The sequence below is a fragment of the Barbatula barbatula genome, assembly GCF_947034865.1.
Source record: "Barbatula barbatula genome assembly, chromosome: 3".
Lineage (NCBI taxonomy): Eukaryota > Metazoa > Chordata > Actinopteri > Cypriniformes > Nemacheilidae > Barbatula > Barbatula barbatula.
The window spans coordinates 5,466,477-5,489,608 of NC_136764.1; the positions used below are offsets into that span (position 1 = coordinate 5,466,477).

A 23,132-nucleotide genomic window follows, 5' to 3' on the forward strand; every position below is an offset into this window, starting at 1 on the left:
AGCGAAGAGTATCTTAACGTTTTCGGATGAAAGATTGCGAGTGCAAATTAATTTCGATATAAATAAAATAAATCATTCACAATGCGTAAACCACCTAGAATATTCCCGTTTGATTTCACTTTGATTCACTTTAAGCCTTGTCTGTGAAACCGGGCACTACGCTTTGAACCCACAAAACACATTTAGTCGGCCATCCCGTAATTTAAATATATAATCCAATAATAATAATTAATTAAAAGAAAACGCGATTATTTGGGGGGAAACAAGCAGGGCGCGCGCCTTTGAACCCATTGTTGTGCGCCGGCGTGACGTCAGCGGCGCGTGCTGGAGCGAGCGTGGTGCGCGGCTGCACGCAGACAGACAAAGACGGCGAACCGGAGAAGCAGGAGAGAGCGCGTTATTCCCCGCCAGTGCAACACGCGCGAACGCCCCGAAAACATGAGCGCACCGCTCGAGCGAGAGACGCCGTGATTTTATCGCAAGCTGGCGTTTGATTTTTTATCGCGAGCGCTTTTATAAAACCAACGCCCCCTCTTTATAACTAGCAGCTCCGCTAGCGGTTAGCCATCATCCTCCTCGCAGCCTTCCAGCAAACCCGAGAAAAAGAGCGACCGGAGGAATTAAGGTGAGTTTTCTGTCGGTTCGTCTGAGCGCGCGTCTGCGTGGTTTTGTTCTCCCCCGGGTTTCCGAGCTCCCGTGATCGTCCGCGTGGTGCGCGGCTGAGGTCCACAAACAAAGGCGACAATGTGACTGCTCGTCTCCCGTTAGCGCCGCGGCTAACAACACTTTGCGTCCAGCTCTGTATTTCCCTGTAAACTCGCTTTTAACGCGCGTGACATGACAGAGTCGCGTGTCACAACGCGGCTGTTGCATTTGTATCGTGGGGTTTTATTGTCACGAATTGTGACAGTGTTGTTATAATATAACAGCCGCGCGCGGCTAAACAACACAGCAACAATACAGACAAAGAGACACGAGACGTGGAGCGCTGGAAAACAACAAGGGCACTAGTTAGGGCTCTAGAGCACACAGTGGTGTATACTATGACTCAAGAAGTGTTTTTAAGATGTGTATGTAAATAGTTACCACTGTAATGTATTACTTTATAAAAAACCAAGATACACTAGTGCACACTTCTTAACAGTGTTGTAAGTATACAGTATACACGTGTGCTTTGTTTAAAGGTTCTTTAATATGTTTTCTTTCTTCTAGAAAGCGCGCTTGCTTTGTCGGCTGATGCGCACACGGGCACTACTATGCCTAGCCCCCTGTTCTACCCTGACATCACGGATCACGACATGGTAGTGAGCACCACCGGGCAGTCCAACGGGATCAGTCTGCCCCCCGCCCGGGACGCGGATCAGGAGTCCCGGGACGAGGACCATCAGGAGGCGCTGCGCTTCGCTTTGGATCAGCTGTCGCGCATGGCGCTCGAGAAGGTCGATTGTCTGGACGGGACGACGGGCAGCGAGAACTGCAACGGAGGCGGCGGCTACGTCGACCTGCAGATGCTCGAGCACACGAACGGCTCGATAGAGTCGCCCGGCTCGTGCTCGCCATCTCCGGAGTACTACGGCTCGGGAGGCAGCGGCGGGTACCACTTGGCCGGCTCGCACTCCATCCTCGCGGATCAAAGCTCGGTGCTTCGGAAGAGGAGCGTCAATATGACCGAGTGCGTACCCGTGCCCACGTCGGAGCATGTGGCGGAAATCGTCGGGAGACAGGGTGAGCGGAACTTTCTTTGTTGTTTCGGTCATCGTGTCACTGGGTGTAGTTGCACGATTTGCGATGCAAGTAGATCACTTTAGAAGTGTTTATGAACGATAATGCGAGAGAGCTTAGCGCATGCCGTTGTTATTGTTGTCATGTAGTGTGATGATGTCGCGATCATTGTCTCTCAAATGGAGGTTTGATGTGGATGTTATTGTCGGAGGGATGGTGGAGGAGGGGTTGGGATGGGTGTGGAGGGGGGTGAGCAGTAGACAAAGCGGCAGACAAAAGAGACGCGTATCGACCGATGCGGCCCGTCTCAAATCCTGAACTTGTCCGTTGCGTATTGATCTCCGATCGCCCTTTGTTTCCGACTCCATATGATAATAAACGCCGTATATGCACGCGCGGGGTCATGTGAGGATACACGAGAGTGATGTAAGTACGCAGGGCCGATCTGCAGTCCGACGTTTTTGTGTCCGATTCAGACACTTTGTGGATGCGGTTCGCTCGTTTTAGTGAACACCGTTTACGAATCGTGTTTAAATGTGATTTATTTGTGCGGCGGCGAGGTTTGGCGCGGATGGGCTGCGCTTGTTACATTGTTCTCTTTGTTTGAAATGCCATGCTTTCAGCCTGCCGCGATGACGTCACCGGACGCGCACGCCATTGGCTGCGTGACGCGAGGCGTCCTTATTTAAAGAGACAGTGCGCCTATGGGTTCTCCTGCAGTGTGGCAGACAATAAAAACGGCCGAGCGGTAAAACAGTCAACGTGAATGTGTCAGCTTTGAAATTTTAGCTTCTTTTTTTTTTTAATTCCTGTCGAATTTATTACCGCTGAGCCCTTTTAAGTGTTGTGCATCCTGATATGAGATGCATTGGTTTCTTTGTTATGTAACCTGAATTATGCACCTCTCTATGGCATGGCTGTCATCCTCGAAGTGTATAATGGCAAGAGAGACAAAAATAGACTTAAGCGGGTGTAGGTAAATGTTATATTGATCATTTGTGAAAAATGTAAGCGTGTTAGCTGGAATGCAAAACATTAGGAAAGGCAGAGAAGTTACACACTGCATATATTGCATAAATTATATTCTGTTCATGCAATTGAAAGAAGTTAATGCATCAATCCGACAAACTCTTAATGGCACATGTATCCCTCTCTCTTTATGTCCACAGGTTGTAAGATCAAAGCTTTGCGAGCAAAAACAAACACTTACATCAAGACCCCCGTGAGAGGAGAAGAACCCGTGTTCATCGTGACGGGCAGGCGTGAAGATGTGGAAATGGCCAAGCGAGAGATCATTTCTGCGGCCGAGCACTTCTCCATGATACGCGCCTCGCGTTGTAAAGCGGGCGGCAGCGCTCCCAGTTCGGGCGGATCTCTCCCCGGACCTCCGAACCTGCCGGGCCAGACCACCATCCAGGTGCGAGTGCCGTATAGAGTTGTCGGGCTGGTGGTGGGTCCCAAAGGAGCCACAATCAAGCGCATCCAGCAGCAGACGCACACCTACATAGTCACGCCCAGCCGTGAGAAAGACCCCGTGTTTGAGGTGACCGGCATGCCCGAGAACGTGGACCGTGCCCGAGAGGAGATCGAAACGCACATCACGCTCCGCACGGGCGCCTTCGTGGATCTTCAAGGTGACAACGACTTCCACAACAACGGCACTGACGTCAGCCTAGAGGGCCTGGGAGCGCTGGGTCTGGGCGGCACACTGTGGTCTCGGGCCAGCCACTCCGCACCTCCTCCCCCTGCCACCCACCACCCCTCCACCCGTAAGATGTCATCCGCATCCTACTCCAACGGCGCGCCAAATTCAGAATCATTCTCTGCATCGCGGCGAGCAACAGACGGCGGGAGTCCCACTAGCCCTTTCAGCACGAGCAGTGCCGGTGGCAGTTTCTCGTTCGGGGGAGACTCCACCCCTGGCCTCCACGGCACCTCTGAAGACCTCGGCTTTGAGTTTACCGGCGGTAACATCTGGGCTCCCTTCGTCAACGGTGGCAAGCAGCAGCCTCAGCTTCGGCGCAACAGCAGCGGCCTCAGCGGGGGTGCCGTGACCCCGCGCCTGTCACCCACCCTGCCCTCCGAACCCTCCGTCGTCGACCACCCGCTGGCACGCCGGGCGCAGAGTGACCCTCTCAGCGCCCTCTCCTGGCTACAGGCGGGCGGCGGCTCCTTCTCAGGCGGCAGTAGCAGCAGCGGCGGAAGCTCGACCGGTTACTCATCCTGCTCGGCCTCATCACTACCCGGCGGCTCACCCACCGACTCTGAGGGAGGAGGCAGTGGCGTTGCCATGGCGTCATCAGTGCTGGGCCGGCTGAAAGCGGGCGTGGTGCCCGGCGGAAGCAGGGATTGTCTTGTGTGCTGCGAGAGCGAGGTGACCGCCGCATTGGTTCCCTGCGGGCACAACCTCTTCTGCATGGATTGCGCCGGTCAGATATGCCAGTCGCAAGAGGCAGAGTGTCCCGTGTGCCGCACCCCTGCCACACAGTGCATCCGAATCTTCTCTTAATGCCCCGTTATAGACTGCCTTCATAGGATTGACAGTAATTATTAGATGACACTATTCTGACTTTATTGACTATAATAATAATAATAATAACTCTGAAAGTAATGATGTTATTTGCGACTCAAGTACTTTTTTTCTTGGAACTGAGGATCAAACAGTGTCTTATCTTTGACCTTTCACCTTCATTCGCTCAAGCTATTGAACGGTTATTCCTCCATGATGCTTCCAGGCAACCGTGACCAAGGTTTTTTTTGCCTGCAACTTTTTCTACTCGCAGAGATTTTACGCTCTCATAAGACTGCACTTTTTTTCTAATGTCTTGTTTCGTTAGAAGGTTGGCGATGCAGTTGTTTTTTAAATTATTTTTTATAAAATCTTGTGTTGCCGTTTTGCATTTTTAACTTCTTTTTTTTAATGCGTCGACTTTGTGCAGCACGATCGCGACATCAATGCGAGAACCTGCACACTTGTAGACCAAAACATTAGAGATATTCCTGTTTTATTATCAATGAAGAACGGAACACTTAATATTTATACGCGTTAAGAGTCGATTACCGACGTTATAGTTATTGTTGAATCTAAAGTAGATAGAATAGTACATGTTATGAATATCGTTGCCATGCTATAGGAGATCTCTCACACTACCTTCTAAACTCCATACTCTCATACTCCAGTAGATGAAGTCAAGAGTTTGTTTTAAGGAGACGACGACGTGAACTCTTGATGTTTGTTCATTCCTACGGTCTTCACTCCTGAAACAGGGTTGTTAGTATTTAAAACGGCGACATCTTTATCTGTTACGATTTTACTGTTAAGAGACTTTTGTTGTTGTTGTGGTAAGACTGAATGTGGGCAGCACAGGTGTTGACTCCGCCCCCTCATCGAACCACATGACTTATACTGAATTATAACCTAGGTCTTTGTAACTTGACATGAATGTTCTCTTCGTCGTGGATGTGTGTGTTTGTTTTTAAATGGACTGTTGTAGAGCCATCCCAATTGTGCACTGCGACACATTGAAATGTTCTTTTGATCCCCGAGCGGCCCGCTGCGCTCCAAGGTGGAGTAAAGTCTTCCGGCTCCCTCGCCGAGAGCATCTCATCCTGAGGTTAATCTTTTGCGTTTGCATCCCGCGGCGTTCGCACTTAGACTCAGAATTCCCTTAAGCTGCCTGTGAACATGCAAATCGAACCTGTAGCCCCTTGGAAAGGTCGTGACGAACAAGCCATGAATCCATCACACTTCAAAGGGCTTTCATTAATAACAATACACTACACTTCAGGTCGTGTCCTACAATAAACAGGATCTAACCGTATGGCAGCTATATCGTCCAGGGCTTCCATACGTTTAGTGATGACGAGTCGTTTTATTGGCGGTCAAATCTTCCACGTCAACGGCCAGCCAGTAAGTCGAAGGGACTTTCTACCACATGTTGAAGGGAGGCTTTTCTTTATTAACTGTTTTGCATGGTTTGTACATATCAGTGAAGTCATTTTTTTTCGTAAGAGATCACGTGACCTTTTACCGAACAAAACAGAGAGTGCCATCAGATGTGAGAGCAGTCAACGCTGCCTTGGTTATAAGAGGTCAATACTGTTGAATTAAGAAACTGAAGATTGTTTCAGGAACTTCACATTCTCATTTCAGCGGTTTTCTAAATACAGAGACGACGCTTCAGATGTGCGGAGGAGGCCGTTGTCTTCAAAGTATTTGCATAGAGAGCCATGTTGTATCTGAGCCGCCTTTGGTTTTTTAATGTTTGCTAGCCCGCTGATGTTTCGTTCTTAGTTAGGTTTGAGGTTTGGAGGGAATCGTCTGGTGAGGTGCTGTAGTTTAACTGGTTTAAAGGTACAGAAAGTAGCGTAAAGTCTGTAGTTTTCTGTTCTCGTGTCTGTGGCGTGTCGGGGCATCTCGATCGGCGATGAAGGTCATGTGACTCACGTGAAGAATCGGCTGTGGACCTGAAGCTGGATTGTTTGCCGCCTCGTGGTTTAAAAACAGGGTTTAATGTGGATTGATTTCAGAGATCTCAGGCAGATTAGCATCGGAAAGACGTCAAACGCTGTTTTCCCATGAATCACTTTTGCCCGAAATTTTGCTCCACTTTGTTTTTGCTTTAACTTCTTTCGTTTTTTTCGTACGCAGAACCAAAAGTTGTTTCAATAACAGAACTTCAGGCCTAATTGTAAATATCCTGAATACAATCATTAGGATTCGTTTTCAAAAAGGACAAACTGAAAAAGGTTAATGTAGTTTTTAAAACATGTATCTTGATTTGTAACTTAAACTCTCTGCATGTCTTGAAGCCATCAGGCATTAGCTAATAATTTTCTAAAAACGAAAAGACAAAAAAAGAAAACTTTTTTACACATTTTATTTTTACAATTTATTTGCTTACCTTGACGTAAATATCCCAGATTATAATGTGACCCTTTTATTACGACAAATTTCTTTATTTTCCACATTTCTGTTTCCTGTGTACAACATATAGGCAATTTATAACAAAATGAGAAAAAATTATTGAAGAAATTTAAAATTGAAATATATTTTATTTGAAAGTTTATGGACCTTTTAACCGTGAGCTGGAACAATTGTATACGCATATGATTTGAGCTGACTTTACGGTTATGAGAAATGTATCGAGAGTTTTATTTTTTATGCTTCTTTAATAAAATCTCGTTTTTTTGTTTTGTTTTTGTACTGTAAATCAACAGTCTTGTGAGTGTGTCTTTATTTACTGTACTGTAGAACAGCGCCGAGTTAAACTCCAGCTCAAGGCTGTGTCTGAAATCGTATACTGTGACCGTACGTACTGAATTTGAGTAAGTACCTACCTATCGGCCGTTAAGTGGGAGTAGTATGAATACATTTCGGACATAGTTCGTCCACAATGTTTTATGGTCAAGTGACCCGTATGCTCTTTGACATCCTATTGCTTATTGCTCCGCCTTAAAGTTTTCTGCTATATAAATTTTAAAACTATTTAAATTTGACACTTTCTCAAAAAAAGTGGAAAAGTGTCCATATCATCCACACTCACGAATCTCGGCGGATGCAGACCATCTGGGTATTTTTCAACTACTGGTTTTTTTGCATACTGAGGTTTCGGAGTTTTCATGACTACATAGTATGGAAGTAGGTGATTTCGGACGCAGCCCAAATCGAACAATAGAAATTCAGCTGTGTCCAAAACGTAGAATTGTTGACTAAAGCTTCACAGTAAGTTCAAAAGATGCCAGCAAAGGTCAGATTTATCTGCGTAGTTTAAATAATTTTTAATGTCAGGACAAACTTCAAGTCTGTGTGGACAGAACCGAACGGTCACATATAAACAGTCCCATCTTTATGGATAATTTAGATTTGACAGCTTAAACATATTCTTAGAATTAATTTAAGTGCTTTAACAAAGTAGAAGCCTAACAAAACGATTTCTTTTTCAAAGCACTTAAATGAATTCATCTCTCACTTTTTATGAACCAGGAGCATGTTTTTAGAGATCTGTTGAACCAACGTGTATTACAGCACTCTTCCTGCAATGTGTGCAGTTTGCACATCTGTGTAAGATATACAACATGTTTGAACTGACCTTACGTTTTCATGATTTGAACAAAATACATTCTTACCATAAAGTTGAGCTGAAATTGCAAAGCGCATGTTTTAAACTATCACACACTGTTTTTAAAACAAAAAGAAGCGTCCAGTTTCTATAAAGCAGTGTGGAATATACAGTAAGGCTGTCCGCATTGTTTTATCAATAGGTGGCAGTAAAGATTCACTAATATTCCTTATGTCATTTGTCCCTTTTATTCAGGGTTGCCAAATAAAACTCATGCTAGATCACAAGAAAATATATAATAAATACAGCGTAGCCACAAATATTCTAATACACTAAAAACCTTTAATTTGATGGTTTATTTGAGGATTAGGTCTCACAAATTTTTAAGAGATAGTTCACCCAAAACTAAAAATTCTTGCATTTACTCTTCCAAATTTGGTTTTGTTCTGATGAACACAGAGAAAGATATTTGGAAGAATGTTTGTAACCAACAGTTATCGATCCCCATTGACTACCATAGTAGGATAAGTTATTTATCTTTTTGGTTCTGTTGAACACAGAAAATATTTTCAAGAATGTAGGACAGCAAACAGTTCTGGGGCGCTTGTGACTGCCATTGTCATTGATCCTATTATGCTAGTCAATGGGGTCCAAGAACTGTTACAGAACGTTATAAAGGTCTGAAACTAGAGAGAAAGTAATTCAGCGTAGAATTTACATTTTGCAGTGAACTATCCCTTTAATTCACTGAACTTAGTGAACTTAGAAACTGTGTTTGCTTTCTGTGAATTTTGAGCTAAAAAAACATTTAAGCATAAGCCATCAATGATGAAAAAATCTGAAACGCTGCACAAATGTTGACATGCTTCAAAATGACCGATGCTTGTTATCCGTAGAAAAACACGAAGTTAACTTGGTGTTCCTAAGTAATGAAAATATGAATATGCAAGAGCTGGTATCGTCTTTTTGAGTACAAATGGTTTTATGTTCATTGCATTTGAGTGTTTAAGTGTGTGAATTATGTAGCTTAACAAGATTTTGAATAGATGGGTCCAAACACAACATTTTAAGTGATGGGCATTCATTGCTGAAGCTCCGCATGGACGGGTCTGAAGCAGAAGCGAGAAATCTAGTGGGGCTTTTATCCAAATTGTATCGAAATGTAAATAAACGTTTTGTTTCTCTTCATTTCTGTTTCAATATCTTCCCTTATACATTGTTTTATGTACTTTTTAAAGCCTTGACAAGGTGTATTAGCCAACTCGCAAAACAACTAAATCTTACAATAAGAGATCTATTGAGAACCTAAGTTGTAACATGAATTTATTTTACTTTAGGAATATTTGAGAAGCATTTGTCACAACTTACACCTCGTAAAGGGAAGCAGTAAGAATTACATTTGCATTAAAATAATAAAGCAATAAAAGCTCAGATCTGGCAACCCTGGTTTAATGCATCTTGTTTTCTGATCTCACACCTTCCCATCAATAAAACACAAAATGACAGAATGAGTTCATCATTGTTTTAATAGGAAGCAAATGCTGTAGTAATCCACCATCATCCTCAATAATAACAATCAAAATGACTAGAAATGAAAATAAGAAACACCCCGGTATAAAAACACCCAAGACATGAATATCAGATCTGTTATTCACAAGCGCTTCTTTTGTAAAATAAACACAGTGAAATATCAAAACTTAAAATCAATTCCCACGTGTCCATAACTGGCAGGTTAACATCGAAGAGACGCGTGCTGGCACGATTTACTGTATTTCCCATCATGCACTTGGTTTTATCGACAGCGTGGCAGCGCTGTCCGTGGGCATGCACACATGCATAGGGGTTCACTTCATGCCCGCTTGTGCTTCAGCGTGTTTGTGTCATGTGTGTGAAGTCGGACGGGTTCTTTTACTCGCTGTGGTCTCTAATGTCAAGGCTTGTGTGAATGAACATTCAATGGCTGTGTTACATTTGGTTTGAATGGAAATCAAGCCAGCTGTGGTTTTGACCATTTTAACAAGTGCTTAGGAGTCAAAGACTTCTGTTCACCCCCCAGAAAAAAAAAAAGTTAACCCTCGTGTAACCCGTATGCTGAATGTTCTTCGCTAGAACACATCTCGCACCTCTCCGACTCAAAAGCTTCTAGTGACTCATTGCATCTTCATTGTGGATCAAAGTTCGGTCAAATTGAGAAACGCATCTCGACATATTTATTAAAGTCACTTGGAATATTTGAGCTGAAATGACATTTTCTTTAACAGTGTAATGCATCACACAATTATACAACAATTTATCGTGAACACATCTGTCGAGAAAGTAAGTACATTTTCCATATTGTAAATATACATAAGCCACATGAATGTCACGTGTTGTTTTACAACATGTTTGTGTGAGTTCTATTTAAATTCCCATGTGAAGTTCATGCGTTTTGTCTGCGAGCTTTTGCGCGATACGCATCATCATTACTGATATTTTTCTCTCCTCTATCAGACCTCACGAATGCATTCTGAGACAAATCATTTCTCACATACATCACACTGTGTTTCTTGTTGAAAGCAACTTCAAACGTCTCTTTTTGTTTTTATGAACGAAAAGTTCAACCAGGTTTGGTGTGACATGAGGGAGAGAGTGTAAAGAATAACCTATGAATGATGCAGAATAACACAATCTGAGTTATTCTGCCGTGAAAAGCGGCAGAAAGAAAAATGCCAGTACTTTGTGCCTATAGAAACACTGTGCATAGTCAACATTCGGGGTGAAGCGTCAGCTAACACACGTGTGTCGTAAATCAACTGGGCTTTATGAGCGACTCGCTCACTTCTGTCAACCCAACCAACCCTTGATAGATGAGAAGTGTCTGCGTTTGAAAATACAGCATGAAGTATATTCAAAAGTTTATTTTCTGTGAATATGCATTTGAGAATGTTGTTCACACGAAGATACTTGAGAATATAACTCGCAATCCACATGCAACACTTTTATGACTCGTGTCAGAGGCTCATATGGCTCGTAAACTGACAGGATTATTTCTTTTTGGTTGAACGAATGTCTAGAGTCTTTTTGGAGTGTCTCTGTCTCCCCATCTCCATTTTCTCTCATGTATTGCTGTAGAATCGATACAGAATGATGAGTCGCCGCAGATGAACTCAAGTCACAAACAGAAAAACACTTCACTGCCCTGATCGTGAACATACAACTCTAATCCTGAATGTAAGAAGGTGCTTTTTGGCATCTCGGATCAATAAAGAACACAGGAGATCAAATGCACGAGCACCTGAAACTGAATAAAGCGATCGTGTCTTCACTTGAGTTTATTCGGTCTTGACACCGGATACATACTCACACTTACAACACGCGTGTGCTCAACATATGCAATTGTGCACAGCTTACACGCTTCACTTAAAGCGACAGTTCACCCAAAATATATACATTCTGTCTTTGTTTATTCCCCCTCGCGTGTTCCCCACTCTTTCTTTAGTGGCACGCAAAAGAAGATATTTTGAGAAATGTCTCGGTGGTCTTGCGTCCATTCAATGGAAGTCCGTGGAGCTCAGAAACTCGAACAGGTTTGATATAACGATGAATAAAGAAAGAAAGAACTTTCATTTTATGGGTAAACTCTCCCTTTAAATGAAAACATGTTTTTGAGTTTCCGATCATGCAAATTCTCAATCTTCATTATCGATGTATTATTTTTGGATGTCCAGCGAAGATCCGCCATGTAGTTACGCAAACAAACAAACAAACAAAAGGCCCATAATGCACAGCGACGGTTGGCCATATCATCTGAAGTGGCACGTGTTATTGAGTCACAGTGTTTGTAAGGCGTATCTTCATCATGCTGAAGACAAAAGAGAGCAGCGCAGACACACAGAACGACCGACGGACGCGTCGACATGCAGAAAGTGCAAATAAATCGCAAGACTTCAATTGTCTGTCTGTAGAACGCAGGTGATCCAGGTGATGCTGTGGGGGGTTGTGGGTACTGTGGTACCTCAAGGCCGCGATGTCACGTAAATAACATTATAATGGGAAGTATTGCGGTAATTCTCCATCGAAACATGAACAACATTTACATCAGCCACACGGCCGCGGGTCGCGTTCACGTCACGCATGAAGAGTTTAGTAGAACTAGCAGAAACCACAAAAGTCTCGCTCAAACAAATCAGCGACAGGAGCCAAGTCTTAAAACAGAGTTTTAACACGAAAATTCGAACCGTGTTGCTTCAAGTGAATCATTTTAACTTCGCACCGATCAGAGACTGTACTGAAACGATTTCGTCTGTCAATCTCGAACACTGCGCAAAATACAGTGGTGAACTAAACTAGCGGACTAACTGAATTGTGTGTTCAAGACAGAATGTTAATCTCAACCTGAACCCGTCTATCATGACAATTTCACAGTGCATTGTGGGGGACAAGCACTCTGAGAATGTTAACACTTCTTATTTGATCTGTTGTGTTTCGTTATTATTGCCTGTAGCTCAATGTGCAGAGCGTCGAGTTAGCAGCGCAAAGATCGCGGTTTCACTGATCAAAATGTATACTGTGATTCGGATAAAATGTACAAATGTTATGTATAACGTGAATGTTCACTATGGCCGTGATTAGAAAAAACTTGATTAAACGCAGATATGTACATGTAGTGTAGATGCCACACTGGACCTCCGTCTACTATGGTCAACATCAATGAGGCATCTATGTATGTATATCTATGGCATCGTATACAACAGTTGCCTTCAAGAATGACTAAATCAACTATTTGGCTTCAACATTCCCAAAAGTGTTTAATAAGTCAACGGGGTGTATTTTGATGTCATGACATCCCTATGTGTGGTTTTTGTCGACATCATTATTTGCTTAAATCAAACCGCGTTGCATAAGTCTGTGCAGATGTACGTCTATGTTTATATGGCCGTGTGTTTTCGGGCAGTTTCTCGACTCGATTGCTTGTTTCTCGACTCTCACGTCTTTAACTGGCCCTGCCCTCCTCTGCCGAGCGCTGGTCGGATTTGATTTTGCCAAACTCTTTGGCCACCTCGTCGTTGTTGCGCTGGGAAAGGATCCGGAGGACGGTGAGACCCGTCTCGTCCATGTGAACCCGTTTGCCGAGCGGAAGCCAACACGCGGCGCAGCTCCGAGACGCCAGATCCTTCAGCTGCAGGACGGCCATGCCCACGGTCCGGTCCTCACGAGCGAAACAGTAATCCTTCACACAGACCTGCAGCTCGTAACCCTCGGGACCCAACTCACTGCCCAGAACACTACACACACACACAGAGAGAGAATGATCAGGGTTCAATGGATTGATGTTGGTTATTCAGAGGGGGCGGAGTCTCGGTTTCAACACTCACAATTGAAAGGATTCACTGAATTTGGGCGACCAGCTGTTGTTCTTGGATTTGGTGGCAAACTTTCTCTTCTTGTCACTGAGGTGAGGGCCGATGATGTACACCTCAACAAAGGGCCGGAAAATACCCTGGGTCTGCCAGCGAAGATCATTGGCTGCCACCACTGTCAATCAAACAAACAAATAATGCAAAACATGAACAAAATGACCGTAACTGCATCCCAACATCCAACTGCTACACTATCTTATTAAGTATTTACTGATTGTAAAGTGTATACTTCAGGCTAAGTACATGCTTTAGCGTGAATGTGTGTGTGTGATGCAAAAGCACCTTTAACAGTGATCTTGTGTCCACCTGTGTTCGGGTCACTGAAGATTTCTACGGTCATACAAACTTCACCGACTGCATCGTCCACACCTGATGCTGAAGAACACGCTTATAGGTCAAAGGTCAGGAGAGATGCTTAAGATTGAGTTTATAGAGACATTCTGTGTGTACACATGGGATCATTTCATTCACGTTCAGTGTGTTTTGTGTTTGGACAGAATCTCCTGTTGTGATCTACCGATGATAAATAACAGCATTAATGTTCACTCATGCCGAGATCTTCAACTGTATTTTGGTATAAAATTAGAATAATGTCTGGTCAATAACGACATGTGTTGATTGACACACGAATGGGTTTACAATCCTTTTTGCTTTACGATGCTTACATAACAAAATTATTATATTCTTCGATAAATATTGATATATTAAAATAATAATTCTTGACGTGCAAAGCTATATTATAAACACACTACATGACCCTTTAACTTTTATAGATACGTTTTAATCGTTATTGAGCCAATATTGCATTTCTTCGTGCCTAGTTTTGCATATTTGTACAACAATTGACCATTCGCAAAACCGCGCCCCCTTCGTTCCTGTTGCTATGTCCGACAAGCTTTCGGTAGCATGCGCTCCCGGTCTAAATGTGTGCACTTAATGTGAAGCATTCAAACTTCATTGCTGAAAACGTCTTAACTTTAAAATGTCACTGCAAATGCTGCTCTCCGAAGGTGCGCTCATCACATCACAGGGACGAAACGCACATCTTTCCAGCTTGCTCATACATGTACATGTAAGTAATATATCAATGATTATTACATCAGCCTTAAAACATCACTTCCCAAACGCTTCCGTCTGTAATTTGTACATTAATAATTCCAATTATCGTGTCTGATATCTGTTTTGTTAAAGTTGTGATGTGAACTCCACTATTTTTCTTCGTTTAAAATAATTTTTAAAAGTTATAACTTAGTTATCGTTGTCCATTAAAGCTGGCTATATCTTATATACAATAACAATAATTAGAAATATCTTTTTTTATATTAATAACCGAAGCAGAAGGTTTGTCAGACGGGTTTGTTTGTCGGACAAAATGGCGGTCATTCACGGGGGCACATAAAATCTGATCGGTCTACTTTCCTGTGGTAAGAGTTAATAGCGCAAGGTTGTGGGCTGGATACCAGGGGATTGCAGATACCTATGTAAAATGTATAGGATAATGCAATGTACGTCGCTTTGGATAAAAGCGTCTGCCAAATGCCTAAATGCAAATGGTCAGATCGATCAAACGGCTTGCGAAGGGTCACTTGAAGGACACCCTGTTAAAAAACCTTTAAAAATGTATGTTCTGCTGTTTTCATTTTTTTAAGTTTTATTGTGATTCTTATATGTATGATTAGTCTTAAATCATATCTTTTTTATGATATATTATTAAATTAATAAGTTTTAAGTTTTAGTTAAGCTTTTATTATTTGCAGTAAATAATTTTGATGCCTCTTCTCAAAACGACTGAAACAGTGAGTTTATTTCACAAAACGTTTTTTAAATAAGTAATGAGTTGATTTCAATGAACATAATAGTTTCACCTTCTTTTTTTCGAGATAAATGTTATCACATAAATGATGTGAGACACAAACCTTTCTCTGGATAAACATCTTCACTGCTGGTGTAGCGCACACCTTTACCTCCATGAACTACAGACAGAAGAAAACACGAATGATTCATGACACACATGTACCGGACGTGCTCTCAAAGTCTAATACGTGTCTCCTAACATACCTAAGGAGAATAACAATTGTGTGTGTGTGGTTGTACCCTGAGTGTGCTGGGACAGAACAAATTTCCTGATGAGTTTGTCGGTGGCTTGTGTGTAGAGAGAGAGAGCGTAACGCAGAGACTGCAGGTCTGGACTCTTCTCCAAAAACGTCTTTTTCAAGCCCACACCACCAGCATGAAAGTATTGCTGTTACACACACAGTCAAAAACACACAACATCAGTGTTTGACCAACAGAAACATGACAATCCGATGAAGCTGATGTGTGCGTTTAATCTGACCTTTATAGTGTCCAGCGCCAGCTCGATGACAGCACACTGTTTAGGGGTCAGAGCCTTTGCCTCCTCTCGCACCATGTGCTCCTGAATAAAAACATCAGCGGTTACACAACGGCGTCATCATCCCAGCAGAGAGATGTTTCATGAAAACACACACCTTCAGTTTAGAGAGCTGACCCAACTCCTTAGCAGCGTTAAAGATGAGCTGTGTTCCCTACAGAGAAAGACAGAGAGAGACGACACCTTATAAACAAAACTCTGATCTGCGAGTTCATTAAACACATGTCCAGGTCACTTTTCTAAGATTTTCCGAGAGGTCTGAATGTGTTTCTTTTGATTTTGGGGTGAAACATGATGCGGGAGAGTCCCTCGGATCATCAGGCACACTGCTGGATCACACAGTTACAGTGTGATTGGACGGAGAAACAGGAAGTGAAGGACAGAGAAACAGGAACTACGGACTAACGAGCTGACATGCATCATGCCTTACAGAGTTACAGAGAGAGCGAGAGAGAGAGAGAGAGAGAGACAGACAGACAGAGAGAGTGAGACAAGAGAGTAGTGATGTTGTGATAGGATGACAGGTTCTGACTCATTACACAAAAAAGGAACACACACACACACACACACACTTTTTTCTCGCACAATTATACTTACAATCATCTGATGAAGATGATGAAGAGGAGAATGATGATGAAAAACAGAAAATCAGTGAAGAATGAAAATAATACACACACGCACACAGTATGACACATGACACTCATACAGATTCACTGTATAAATGGCGTGGTGTTTGTGTGTGTGGATAATAAGAGAACCTATAAGAGAACTAAAAGGCTGCTTAGGGCCTCGCCGCCACTAGGGGGCACTGACTAAACACAACATTGCAATATCAAAATAAGTGAGGAGGCCAATCAAATAAACAGAGGCGGGAGTTACTGGTTACAGAGCAGAGGAGGGACCAATCAAAGAAGACTGAGCTAGTTTTAAAGTCCCAGTGAAATAAAAAATGACAATGTCTATTTTTTCATGAAATATTGCAGCGTTTGTTGTAAACAGTTAATCAATGTGGGTCATTCTCTTTTTTAATCTTTTGTGTACTATAAATCTTTAGTTAAAATCTGAAAATCCACTTCCTTCCTGTAATGACATAAGTAAGACGGCTTGGGCGGAGCATTCGTTAACTCCTCCCCTTCATCTGTCAGTCTGCTGCCAGTTCTATTTCAAAATGCAATGTTTTTTTTCATGCGTCCAATCAAATCGCAGAGAAAGACGAAAGCCGCATACTATTTTCTCATTAGAAATTTCACTTAAAATACAGAAGCAAAAACGATCGAAACTGCCGGTTCACAGGGACGTTAAAGTTGAAAGAATGCTGTACACGACACTGTAAGTGACTTAAACATTCAAAATTTCACAACTGTTTCGTGTTTAATAAAAGAAAATGTCGAACACACGACAATATTTACTGATGAAAACGACAAAATTGCAGATTTAGATGAAAAATACATAATTTACATTATATGTTAATTTGGTGTTTTATTTGGGATAAGTTTAAGAATAATTGTGTGCATATTAATTTAATGGTTATTAAGTACCCTAAATACACTAAATAAACATACAATCTGTGGCTTTAAAAGGGGGTTAATAGGTTAAGATTAAAATAAAATAATTATTATTTTCAAAATAAATTATTTTCAAATATTCAAGTGCAGTGAACAATACATTTCACAACTTTTGTATGGTTTGCTATCAAAAAGGGACAGCTCTCCTAAAATTGTTAGCAAAATGAGCAATGCACGATAAATTATCGGCCGATAAATGGTCATTTGTAATGTTATCGGTATCGGCGATAATACTATTTAGGCCGATAAATTATGAAAATTTTCTTCTGGTAAACCACTTCAGCTGCACGCTGCTCACAGTTAAAATACAGTACAGTACTGTCTTTCTGTCGTGATCGTAAACTTACACCTATTAGTAAAACATTGTTAATGTAGGTACAATATGTAGATTTTTATCAATGTGTAAGTTATAGGAACAAAATCGAATATCAGCTTCCAGTATTAAATAATCATAGGTTATCGGCATTGGCCAAAAAGCACATATCGGTGCATCCCTAAAGGAAATTATCAAATGATTTGACAATCAAATTACACTTGTATTGCAAGGTTATGTGTTTTTGTTTTATGAAACACAGCTACTACTAATAGAATTGGGTGTGTTAGGTTTAAAGTGTGCGTGCAAATAATCAAACATTGATAATAGTCGATTGTATTGGGGGCACAGGGGGACCCCTAAATAAACTGCTACAGCATAATGGCTTTGGCCGCCCCTGGTGCAGACCATACCTGTCACATCCACATGATGACTGAAGACTGTATCACACTAAACGATGAATATTCAATTAAATATTTAAATAAATTAAATGAAATAAATTGTTAATATAACCAAACACCGACCGGAAGTTCACTTCGAACCAGGCGAGTTTGCCGATGAAACATCTATATTTTTCAATATATAAAAGCAGTCATTCTTTTATGTGTTATTTAATAAATTGTAATTTTTTAATATATATACAATGTATTATTCTATATATTTTAAAATATGTATAAAACGGTTTCATATGTTGAAAGTTGATATATAGGAGAATATATTTTCTTTGTATAAGGGAACACACACACACACACCGTTTGGTCGGTCAGCGGCGGTAAGACGATAGTTTTCTCCATTGTGTTCATGACCAGCTTCCACAGCTCCTTCAGAACCCGCTTAAGAACCGTCTTCTCACAGATCTTAGCGAACAGAGATAAACTGAAAGAGAAGAAACATCAGATCTGATCAGGAACCTGTAAACGATAAATGAATAATTTTACGTCATTTAATGTCGCGGTCATTCGACATGACAGTTATAATGCACCTGTGTTGCTTCAAAGATTGTTTAATAAAATGGTAAAGTTCATTTTCACCTCATATGTTACGTTAGTAAATTCATTTTAAATCAAGAGAACAAAACAACTGTTTGACATGTTTATTTAATTTAACGTTTATTACGTTTAATAAAATTGTTGAATATATTTCAAATAAAGCATCGCTTTAACATTCATTTAATCTGTTTATTCTCAGAAAAACTAAAAAGCTGTCAACAATCAAGCGGCCGTGGCGTGTTGTATAACGGGAAATAGCGAGTGAGCAAGAGTTCATCGAATGTACACTCAAAATCAGAGTGCATTGTGGATAATAAAAGAGTGAATGGAGGTAGGGAATGAAGTAGTTCGCTCAGGTTTCGGACACCCCTTCAAAATGGCGTATGTAATGACTACATAGGAGACTGCGAGCGGTTCAGACACAGCCACTGCTCTTTCATCATATCTGATGTGTTGTCATCTGTAAATCTCACTTGCTGTCCAGAAAGTCCATGATGGGCTGGAGGACGTAATCTGCGTCCTGTGGCAGGCTGCCGTTTCCATTGGCAGGTACGTTTGCTCCTTTCACCTGACTCAAAATGTCTCCCATCTGTCGCACGTTCTCCTCGATGTGCGGCTGAAAGCTGTGTGGGACACAAAACCACCAAACCTCATAAAACACATCGATTTGGCTAGATCCTTCACGGAGAACACAATGGCAGAAAACAGAATGTTTTTAAGGAAGCATCTCTATCTCACCTGACGGCAAAGATCCGGCTCAGATCATCCATCACGTTGTTGAGTTTGACCTGCAGATCTTTCAGAAAGTCACTGGCCTCAACATTCAACTGCAGAAAAACACACAGAATTACATTTCTGATGTACAGCCCCGTCTCCTAATAAAATACCACACATATGAGCAATTTGATTTACTACATTTATTGTAACTGTTGGTGCTTGTGTTTGTGTTCTGTTTTTATTACATCTTTTCCTCCCATGGCCTCAAACATCTTCTCCAGCTGAACCCTCAACTGCTGGATATTATTAATGATGATACAAGGCTAAACAAATACAGGAAACAAGTGACATTACATCACCTTCAAATGATTTTACAGTCACATTATACACGTACAGAAAAGCATTGATGTAACATACCACTTTCTCCTTCTGACATTGATTGGGGAACTCCTTAGCAATGATGTCAGCGTAAGACAGAAGAACATTCCCTATAGTCTGAGAGAGAGATGGAGATTCATATTAGAGGGAGAGCTCATAAATTATGTTTTTGTTGTTGTCAGTTCAGTATTTTTCGTGTGAGTGTGCACGTGTGAGTGTTTTGTGTGTGTGCATGTGTGTTTGTTTTGTGTTTGTATGCGTGTGTGCACATGTGAGTGTTTTTTGTGTGTGCATGTGTGTTTGTTTTGTGTGTGTGCACGTGTGAGTGTTTTGTGTGTGGGTGCATATGTGTTTGTTTTGTGTTTGTGTGCGTGTGTGCACGTGTGGGTGTTTTGTGTGTGTGCATGTGTGGGTGTTTTATGTGTGGGTGTTTTGTGTGGGTGTATATGTGTTTGTTTTGTGTTTGTGTGCGTATGTGTGTTTGTTTTGTGTTTGTGTTTGTGTGCGTGTGCGTGTGTGCACATGTGAGTGTTTTGTGTGTGTGCATGTGTGCACGTGTTTTGTGTGTGGGTGCACGTGTGGGTGTTTTGTGTGTGTGCATGTGTGGGTGTTTTATGTGTGGGTGTTTTGTGTGTGTGTGTGTACATGTGTTTGTTTTGTGTTTGTGTGCGTATGTGTGATTGTTTTGTGTTTGTGTGCGTGTGTGCACATGTGAGTGTTTTGTGTGTGTGTGCACGTGTGGGTGTTTTGTGTGTGTGCATGTGTGGGTGTTTTATGTGTGGGTGTTTTGTGTGTGTGTGTATATGTGTTTGTTTTGTGTTTGTGTGCGTATGTGTGTTTGTTTTGTGTTTGTGTGCGTGTGTGCACGTGTGAGTGTTTTGTGTGTGTGCATGTGTGCACGTGTGGGTGTTTTGTGTGTGGGTGCATGTGTGGGTGTTTGGTGTGTGTGTGCATGTGTGTTTGTTTTGTGTTTGTGTGCGTGTGCGTGTGTGCACATGTGAGTGTTTTGTGTGTGTGCATGTGTGCATGTGTGCACGTGTTTTGTGTGTGGGTGCACGTGTGGGTGTTTTGTGTGTGTGCATGTGTGGGTGTTTTGTGTGTGTGCATGTGTGGGTGTTTTATGTGTGGGTGTTTTGTGTGTGTGTGTATATGTGTTTGTTTTGTGTTTGTGTGCGTATGTGTGTTTGTTTTGTGTTTGTGTGCGTGTGCGTGTGTGCACATGTGAGTGTTTTGTGTGTGTGCATGTGTGCACGTGTTTTGTGTGTGGGTGCACGTGTGGGTGTTTTGTGTGTGTGCATGTGTGGGTGTTTTATGTGTGGGTGTTTTGTGTGTGTGTGTATATGTGTTTGTTTTGTGTTTGTGTGCGTATGTGTGTTTGTTTTGTGTTTGTGTGCGTGTGTGCACGTGTGAGTGTTTTGTGTGTGTGCATGTGTGCACGTGTTTTGTGTGTGGGTGCACGTGTGGGTGTTTTGTGTGTGTGCATGTGTGGGTGTTTTATGTGTGGGTGTTTTGTGTGTGTGTGTATATGTGTTTGTTTTGTGTTTGTGTGCGTATGTGTGTTTGTTTTGTGTTTGTGTGCGTGTGCGTGTGTGCACATGTGAGTGTTTTGTGTGTGTGCATGTGTGCACGTGTTTTGTGTGTGGGTGCACGTGTGGTTGTTTTGTGTGTGTGCATGTGTGGGTGTTTTATGTGTGGGTGTTTTGTGTGTGTGTGTATATGTGTTTGTTTTGTGTTTGTGTGCGTATGTGTGTTTGTTTTGTGTTTGTGTGCGTGTGTGCACGTGTGAGTGTTTTGTGTGTGTGCATGTGTGCACGTGTGGGTGTTTTGTGTGTGGGTGCATGTGTGGGTGTTTGGTGTGTGTGTGCATGTGTGTTTGTTTTGTGTTTGTGTGCGTGTGTGCACGTGTGAGTGTTTTGTGTGTGTGCATGTGTGCACGTGTTTTGTGTGTGGGTGCACGTGTGGGTGTTTTGTGTGTGTGCATGTGTGGGTGTTTTATGTGTGGGTGTTTTGTGTGTGTGTGCATGTGTGTTTGTTTAGTGTTTGTGTGCGTGTGCGTGTGCGCACGTGTGAGTGTTTTGTTTGTGTGCGCATGTGTGGGTGCATGTGTGGGTGTTTGGTGTGTGTGTGCATGTGTGCGGGTGTGTTTGTTTTGTGTGCATGTGTGCACGTGTGAGTGTTTTGTGTGTGTGCACGTGTTTTGTATGTGGGTGTGTGTGCATGTTTGGATGTTTTGTGTGTGCATGTGTGGATGTTTTGTGTGTGTATGCATGTGTGGGTGTTTTGTGTGTGTGTGCATGTTTGGATGTTTTGTGTGTGCATGTGTGGATGTTTTGTGTGTGTATGCATGTGTGGGTGTTTTGTGTGTGTATGCATGTGTGGGTGTTTTGTGTGTGCATGTGTGTGTGCACGTATGAGTGCATTGTGTGTGGGTGTGTGTGCACGTGTGGGTGTTTTGTGTGTGGCTGTGTGCACGTGTGGGTGTTTTTTGTGTGTGCACGTGTGGGTGTTTTGTGTGTGTGCACGTGTGGGTGTGCACGTGTCAGTGTTTTGTGTGTGGGTATGTGTGTGTGTGCACGCGTGAGTGTTTTGTGTGTGTGTGCACGTTTGGGTGATTTGTGTGTGGGTGTGTGTGCCTGTGTGGGTGTTTTGTGTGTGTGCACGTGTGTGTGTTTTATGTGTGTGCACATGTGGGTGTTTTGTGTGTGGGTATGTGTGTGTGCACGCGTGAGTGTTTTGTGTGTGTGTGCACGTTTGGGTGATTTGTGTGTGGGTGTGTGTGCCTGTGTGGGTGTTTTCTGTGTGTGCACGCGTGAGTGTTTTGTGTGTGTGTGCACGTTTGGGTGATTTGTGTGTCGGTGTGTGTGCCTGTGTGGGTGTTTTGTGTGTGTGCACGTGTGTGTGTTTTATGTGTGTGCACGTGTGGGTGTTTTGTGTGTGGGTATGTGTGCATGTGTGGGGGCTTTGTGTATGGGTGTGTGTGCATGTGTGGATTTTTTGTGTGTGGGTGTGTGTGTTTTGTGTGAACATGTGTGTATGTGTGTGTGCATGTCATTCATATATCTGCTGTGTTCACCTTAGCAAATCTCTTCATGTAATTGCCAACAATCTGAGGATCAGGACACTCTAACTTCCTGATGATCTCAAAGCTCTGGTTGAGCTGAGAGAAGACGTCCACCACCGAGCAAGAGAAGAGCGCATGCTCAGATGTCTGCTGAAACTGTAGAGAGAGAGAAAGAGAGAGATCAGTCTACCGAACAACACACTGAGGAGATTTCTGAGCATCTACATGAATTCTGCTCACAAGACAATTCATTAAAGGAATAACAAAAACATAGTATCTGATGGTCACACTGTACATCATTTATCAGATATGATAACGTATGCATGTTAGCATGTGTGTTGACGCTAATGTTTAGGTTATATTTACCCCGTCCTTCGTGTCTCTGACCAGAGCTCCGTGCAGAAAATCTCTGGACACTTCTTCATTTTCATCCAACCAGAGGATCACAAATGGCTCGAACCATCTGACAACCCATAAAGACAAACTGAGCCACAGCACAGCGCTCACACTACCTCTGTAGTATGCAAGTGTGCA

At 42.5% G+C, this 23,132-nt stretch overlaps 2 protein-coding genes across 2 annotated transcripts in view; one reads left to right on the forward strand and one right to left on the reverse strand.

The window, feature by feature from the left end:
* The first annotated feature begins 316 nt into the window (after window positions 1-316).
* On the forward strand, window positions 317-6,932 carry LOC306892134 (RNA-binding protein MEX3B). The gene is made up of 3 exons (XM_079452986.1): window positions 317-625; window positions 1,213-1,725; window positions 2,892-6,932. The coding sequence occupies exons 2-3, from the start codon at window positions 1,257-1,259 to the stop codon at window positions 4,229-4,231; spliced, it is 1,809 nt and encodes a 602-aa protein (XP_079309112.1). The 5' UTR covers window positions 317-625; window positions 1,213-1,256; the 3' UTR covers window positions 4,232-6,932.
* Window positions 6,933-12,756: 5,824 nt separating this feature from the next.
* Window positions 12,757-23,132, reverse strand: part of LOC306892499 (protein unc-13 homolog A) — a gene marked incomplete at both ends in the record, with an annotated part of 34,065 nt that continues 23,689 nt past the window's right edge. Inside the window, 14 exons of the mRNA XM_079453627.1 lie at window positions 12,757-13,048; window positions 13,139-13,298; window positions 13,466-13,558; window positions 15,100-15,156; window positions 15,278-15,425; window positions 15,519-15,599; window positions 15,673-15,729; window positions 18,206-18,329; window positions 18,916-19,065; window positions 19,181-19,269; window positions 19,405-19,482; window positions 19,577-19,654; window positions 22,611-22,754; window positions 22,965-23,061. Of these exons, the coding sequence (XP_079309753.1) occupies window positions 12,757-13,048; window positions 13,139-13,298; window positions 13,466-13,558; window positions 15,100-15,156; window positions 15,278-15,425; window positions 15,519-15,599; window positions 15,673-15,729; window positions 18,206-18,329; window positions 18,916-19,065; window positions 19,181-19,269; window positions 19,405-19,482; window positions 19,577-19,654; window positions 22,611-22,754; window positions 22,965-23,061 (1,648 nt within the window). The remainder of the gene's footprint in view (window positions 13,049-13,138; window positions 13,299-13,465; window positions 13,559-15,099; window positions 15,157-15,277; window positions 15,426-15,518; window positions 15,600-15,672; window positions 15,730-18,205; window positions 18,330-18,915; window positions 19,066-19,180; window positions 19,270-19,404; window positions 19,483-19,576; window positions 19,655-22,610; window positions 22,755-22,964; window positions 23,062-23,132) is intronic.

Coding starts and splice junctions, on each gene's coding strand:
- LOC306892134 (XM_079452986.1), top strand. CDS start 1,257: ATGCCTAGCCCCCTGTTCTACCCTGACATCACGGATCACGACATGGTA. Junction 1,726..2,891: donor GGAAATCGTCGGGAGACAGG/GTGAGCGGAACT, acceptor TTATGTCCACAG/GTTGTAAGATCAAAGCTTTG.